Raw genomic sequence first — 6,722 nt, 5'->3', positions numbered from 1 at the left:
AACATTCATTTATAAGTAGTGCAGTCTCTAGGCTTTTAGAAAGCTCCTGTGCATCCCTACTGGCTTTTTTTTTTAAAGCAGACATGATGCATTGCTTAGTAGAACAGATGTCTTAATCTCCATCTCCACTGTATTACCGCCATTGCAGGTATACGTCTCAACCAATTACTGTGCAAGAACAAACCACATTGCTCCAAGATGTCAATCACCTGTCAGGACCTCATCAGGTCCCTGCTCCTCCAACCTCTCCTACATGCAATGATGAACTGCAGGAGATGAAGCAGATGATCTTTTTCTTATAGGAACAAACCTGTACTGTGCTATGTAGGCAAGGTAAGGGAGGACAACCCTCCTCCCAAACAAGTGGGGGAATGCAGGTAGCAGGTATTATTACTGATAACTGGATTCATTTCCTAGACTTAAAGTTTTTCATAGTGCTCTTTAGTTCTATTTTGTTCTGGTTTGGTTGGGTTGAAACAGCAGCTTGATTTACATATATTTTTTAAATAGTTAGTTGTTATTCATGATTGTCTGGTCTGACCACAGCCATGTCAAGTCATTCGTGTTTTGAAGTTTAAACAAAGCTCTGTTGGCACTGCTCAGTTGTAATGCAGGCAAGATACAGTTTTGCAAAAAGATTTTTCTGAAATACAATCACAGGTTGTAATCTGTAAAATCTATAACGTTGATATTCAATTACTCCAAAATGGCTAGAACAGAAAGCCACAATCAAATAAACATGCAACTCAGCAGATAAATCAACACTTCAGTGATCCTCCCCTTACTACCCATCAGGGACAAAACAACTCACCTGTAGTCGTGTGATATAGTCAATTTCTAGAGAGCCAATGCAACCATCTTCTGCACAGGTATAGGCTCCTTCACCATGCACTTTGGTACTGAAGGTTTGGAACAACTTCCTTGCAGAGATCCATGAACATTCACTTCCGCACATCAAATTTTTGCAGTCATTACCGTCACCCCATGTCAGGACCCCATGACTATGTGTTAGTTCCTCTGTTCCACAAATAAGGATGTAAGTTTGGTGTCAGAGCAGCATGCACAACATGGGCCACATCTTTTAAGCAAGTTCCAGATCTGTTTTTCTCTAATTGTTTGTTGCCACCCACATCCTGAACTCAAGTGAATCACCAAGCTTCTTCTAGTGACTGCAAAACTCCCCTGGATCAGAGCTAAGAGGAGCCCCTGCTCTACCATCATGGTTGCTTCACTTCACATGGTTGCTGTTCAGTAGGGGTGTGCAAAATGGGCTGTATTTGATTCGGATGCGGTCCGAATCGGGGCAGTGATTCAATTAGTTGATTTGGATCACTGTCCCCTATTTGATTCAGCTGAATCTGAAGATTCAATGCTGATTCAGAGAATCAGCGATTTGGCCATAGACACAGCCTTAAGTTTTTTCTACATACCTCGAGATACCAGGCTCAGTTTGTGAATGTTGTGATGCTGGGGTGGACAGAGCATCCCAGAGGAGCTGGGGGGGGGGCGGGGGAGGCTGAGTGCTTGATGGCACTCTGGTATTTCTGGTCCACTTCCGGGTCTGTCGCCGAGCATGCTGGGGGCCCCCCCCCGTGCCTCCCTGGCTCAGTAGGTCAGCTGCAGGGGGACCCCAGGTGCCCCCCCAGACCCAGGAGGCACCAGTCGCTGAGCTGGGGGAGCACGGGGTTGGGGGGAGGCGACGTGTGCTCCACGGCAGACCTGGAAGTGGACCGGAATTACTTCTTGTCCACATCCAGGTCTACTGCCAAGTGCGCTGGGGAGTCCCCTGCATTCCTGTGGGATGCTCCATCTGCCCACCATCGCAGCATTCATGAGCCACCTGCTACCTTGAGGTATGTAGAAAGAACATTTAAAGCTCTGTCTATATCTGAATTGCTGAATCTTTCTGAATCGATTCGGAGGGTTTCAATTTGATTTGGAGAGATTAAAGGGTCTCCTGATTCGATAAGGTTTCAGAGATTCAGCCACTGAACTGGATCGAATTTTCGCCGAATCGAATTAGGGACTAAAGCTTCTCACAGCCCTGCTATTCAGCCTCTGTCCCATTCAGGCTGCAGTGTTAGATCTATTGAGGAAAGATTCCTAGGAAACCTCTACTCCACAGTATAAGGAAACCTGGGATACAACAGGAAGAGTGGGCAGGAAAGGGGTGAATCTTTTGGCATGAGTATTATGTAGCTCTACTCAGCATTATTATTCCATCTTCTTCTTGATTTACCGCAAGCCTGAATGCCATAGGAAGAGCTTTCCAACAGCTGCTTAGTTGATCAGAGTGCCATCATTCTAACCGAAGACCTTGCCCACTGAAAACATTAGGATTTTACTATTTTTACTATAATAGACTCTTCAAAGACATTGTGCCATTCTTTATTAGACCTTCTACATGTATCACTCTCCTTTATTGGCCCCAGAATTTGTCATACTTTATTTTCAAAGGGATAAGTAATTTTTCTTTCTTTGTAAGTCTCTGGATACTACATGATATAAAACAGTAGATGTCATATAATGGTCTCATGTGTCTGAAGATTGACTTTTCTTAATATTAATTTGAAGCTAAAAGTCCACTACAGAAAAAAGTAGCAAGCATTTCTCATCTGTGTATGTGCCTTAAATTTTCTCTTTCATCAAACTATTTACTAAATTAATGCTTCTAAATATATACATTAACTTGTTGAGGTCAATTATCAATGACTGGATAACCTCATCCAAACACATCACCTTTACATTGGATTTGGCTTTATCCTGCTTGGTAAGCCCCATTTTTCTTCCCACTTCCTTCAGCTTCTGACCATTAATCCATACCTTCTCTGTATTACAACTATCTAGCCAAATCTATCAGTGTACCCTGGAAGTTGTTGTATGTCAATTAAATTCACTACATCCTGAGAATTTTGTGATGCTCTGCCTTTTTTTTCATAGCCATCTTAAAGAGCAACATGCATTTATTCTATATGACTGTCAAATATGGCAGAGATTTCATTCTGTGAAAGTTTTTAGATTTCATTTTGTTCCCCCTTTTTCAAAACTGGGTATGGGTTAATTGCATCTTAAATACTAATGAGACTATGCATGCTAAGTCAATTAAGGCATGATGATGCAGTAAACAAGCCACAAAGTTATTCCACATAATGTGCAACTTGTGGCACATTTGTATTAGGGCTTAAACTGGATGTGTGTTCAGAACCCATGTCAAAATCCCGTGTGCCACCCAGTTGGGTGGCATGAGGTTTGATGACTCCCCACACAGGGAGCCCAGCGTTGGTCCACAGTCTTGGTGTCGGGCTCCCAGTACTGAGTGGTGTATGAGGCTTGATAGCTTGACGTGCATAGTAAGTCTAGCTCCAGGCTGCTGCAGGCTGCTGCCAGGCTCTCTGTGTGTGGGGAGCCCATCAAGTCCTGTGTGCAGCTGGACAGCATATGGGTGTACAGAGAGGCTGGCATTAGACTGAGACAGCTTAGTGCCAGGCTCCCTGTGTACCCAGCTGATTATCAATTGGGACCAGGGACTGGTTTGGTTCCCAGCCCCAACTGACAGTCAGCCACTTAGTTTCATCCTGCTGGTGCAGGAGAAGCCCAGGTTTATGAACCAAGACTTCACCAGCAAGTTAGGCATGATCGAGATCTAATCCCTGATCTTAGGATGGGCTACAGGCTTCTTTTAAATCTTCCTTGCGCTATTTTTAAAGATTCTCTTGTCCTAATTATATTTTGGTTATTAAAATAGTCCATCGCTGGTGGTAAGTGGGACAGGGATACTACCTCGTGTCACATATTACACTTCTTATCTAAGGAGTCATGCTACAGAAAGGATCTGAGGGCACTCCAGGGTGCTGCTGCATCACCCTGGTTGAGAATCACTGTTCTAGCAGATGAAAGAAAATAAACCAAACTAACTTTTTGTAAGTTGGACACTGGAACCACTGTCAGAAAATTTGGAGAAGAGAATATAAAAATGATAGATGTAAATAGTGTAGCTGGTAACATTTCTTGGGCTCTTTAAACGTAGCAGATTCTCAATTGAATTTGATCATACTGGTTTGGCTGGTTGTAAAAGCACTTCTAATACCGGTAGAATGATCTTGCAGTGAGGATGGGTTCCGAGGATGTCAAACAGAATAATCAAACAGTGTCTCTTCCACAGAAGCTGATGCTATCAAATGTAGAAGTTATTATAGGTACCAGATTCTGAAACTGTATGGTAGTTTTGGACTCCTGAAACATCCTTCTCCAGAGAACTGAACACAGAACTGGAAGTGACCTAAGGGATCATCGACTACAGTCTACCAGTATCACTTTATCCATTTATAAAGTACCATCTTTAAAAATAGTTATTTTTTTGCTTACATTATTAGGATTGGAAGGCTGTTCAAAAGCCTCACTGCTCTAAATAGTTAGGAATCTTATTTCAATTTCTAGCCTAAATTTGCTCATGACTTTTTTAATACCCATATGTCATTGTGCCAGTTTCATCCTTTAGGTTTAGTGGTTTTCTGTTTTTCCTTATGAGGTGATCTTTCTCTCCCATTGCTGTCCCATGGGCAGCACACATATCCCCTCTTCAGCCTTCATTTTGTCAGATCTGTTAAAATTAAATGAATCAGACTATCACTCAATTCTTTACACCTTTGCTTAACAGAATACATTGCACTTATCACTCTCAATTCACTTTTATTATAAATATTTACACAATTGGAAAGGCAACTGCTATGACACTTTAATCATTTTGTAAGTTAATGTTCAGGAACAATCTTTAATAAATGTGTAACCTACCTCTTTGTAATATAAAAATGTTGATAAGTATCATGGTACTATAACTGAGTGGTTTGTGGTGGCACCTAAAAGCAAGTGTAGCCACTAACAGTCGGAAGGCACAAATATGGGAATATTTATACAGCAGCAGAAAATACGTATTTATATAATCAATTTAAGTGACTTTCCCCCAAGAGCTTTGTTCTTGCTTTAAAACAGGGATTGGCAACTTACAGCCTACGAGCAGGATCCAGCCCATAAAGCATTTTATCCTGCTCATGAAGCTTAGATATTGACAGCAATTTCAGTTGGAGGGCGAGTGAGTAGGACAAAACTTCTGAAGTAGTAACAGGGGAGAGAACTAACATGCACAGCAGTGGCTAGGAGAAGTGGCTGTGGTGGTTATGAGAACGGTTGGGTCAGAAGTGTTGAGTCAAGGCCAGTGAACAGTGTTATTTAGCCCGTTACCCCCCCAAAGGTTGCCGACCCCTACTTTAGGTGCATGAAAACAAAAATCTTATTCTATTTTTTTTTGTTATAACCGAGTTTCCCTAAAAGTTTCAGTAGTCAGCAGACTGATTAAATAACCTTAAGTGAGTGGTAATACTGAAATAACATTACTTGAATCACAGCAATATTCACAGGTACAAGCAGTTGTCAGAGGATTCATATACTGGAGGCTAGTACTGTATTACTATCTGAATTAAATCAGTATCAGAAAAGTTTTAATTCTTGTAAGCTTGTGTTATTTAGTGAAGGAGAAAGAACACAACAAATCCCGTTTTTCCAGATACACAAAAAAGGAAAAAAGCAAAACTCCCAGTACTGTCATATGTTAGATTTCGCATCTCATGATTTACAAGTATCATCAAAACCCCCAAATTTATCATATTAACTTTTATTCTAGTTTTTCTAAGTATATTCAGTTCATAATTATCATCTTTGAAAGCAATGGAAATAAGGGATCAAAATATACAATAACTGAAATACAGACCTGCAGTCAACAAAAAAAACCCTACCAAAACCCCCTTCATTTTCAAGATTCTCAAAACATGTTTGGAAGATTTTAAGAACAAAATCCATAATATAAATAAGTAATAATACACGTGACAGTTAGGAAAGAGCCTGAGTGAATACCATTCATAGCATTATTAATCCTTTGGCCCTGAATTATTGATAAGTAAAAATATAATACTTTAAATGGAAACAACTGCATAATATAGTTATTGAGGTAGATTATAAATCTTTTGTTAAGGTTTCCAAAGGAAACAAAGTAATTGATTGTATATCACAAAATGGTCCATAGCGTCCACAAACATCTTTTGCCTGTATAGTAAAATAGTACTTCTTTAATACTGTGAACTGGGATAAAGAACAAGCCATTGGCAGGGGTAAAGCCTTTATTTCTCCTATTTTCTTCCATTGTGATACAGTTCTGTGATTAGAGCTTTCATGGAACAGGAACAAATGATAACTCTCTATAGGTGCACACTTGGGATCAATTTCTGTAACAGTCCATGAAAGTGCAATACCTGCTGGATTTTGTACCTGAGCCAATTTTAGTTCAGGCTTCTGAGGAGGAGGAGTGTCTTTGAATTCATCCGTAAGTTTTGGATATGGAGGTATTCTTGGAAATGGAGGAAGATGGGAAAAATGTTCAAGAGCCTAGGAAGCATAAAAATAAACACTTAATAAAGAATGCTGTAGTTTCACATGAGATATGTACCAGTCCAACATTTCTTAGAAGGACTATGAGGATAAGAATACTATGGTAAAAACAAAGCTATTTTGTGAATTTGTTTTCTTTAAAAGGATCATCATTTTTCTCTGCTTTTTCATTCTGATTATATGTTAATTATAGTTTCATAGTTTGTAGGGTCGGAAGGGACCTGAGCAGATCATCTAGTCGGACCCCCTGCCATGGCAGGAAAGAATACTGGGATCAAATGACC

The 6,722-nt window shown here is 40.3% G+C and overlaps 1 protein-coding gene across 1 annotated transcript in view; it reads right to left on the bottom strand.

Moving 5' to 3' along the window:
- Positions 1–4,669: 4,669 nt before the first annotated feature.
- ATF7IP2 (activating transcription factor 7 interacting protein 2) overlaps positions 4,670–6,722 on the bottom strand; it is a 53,334-nt gene continuing 51,281 nt past the window's right edge. Inside the window, exon 11 of the mRNA XM_019540094.1 lies at positions 4,670–6,435. Coding sequence (XP_019395639.1) covers positions 6,007–6,435 — 429 coding nt within the window. The 3' untranslated portion in view covers positions 4,670–6,006. The remainder of the gene's footprint in view (positions 6,436–6,722) is intronic.

This window comes from Crocodylus porosus, unplaced genomic scaffold (genome assembly GCF_001723895.1).
Source record: "Crocodylus porosus isolate Cpor-Errol unplaced genomic scaffold, CroPor_comp1, whole genome shotgun sequence".
In the NCBI taxonomy this organism is placed as follows: domain Eukaryota; kingdom Metazoa; phylum Chordata; order Crocodylia; family Crocodylidae; genus Crocodylus; species Crocodylus porosus.
This window is presented reverse-complemented; position numbering and strand designations above follow the sequence as displayed.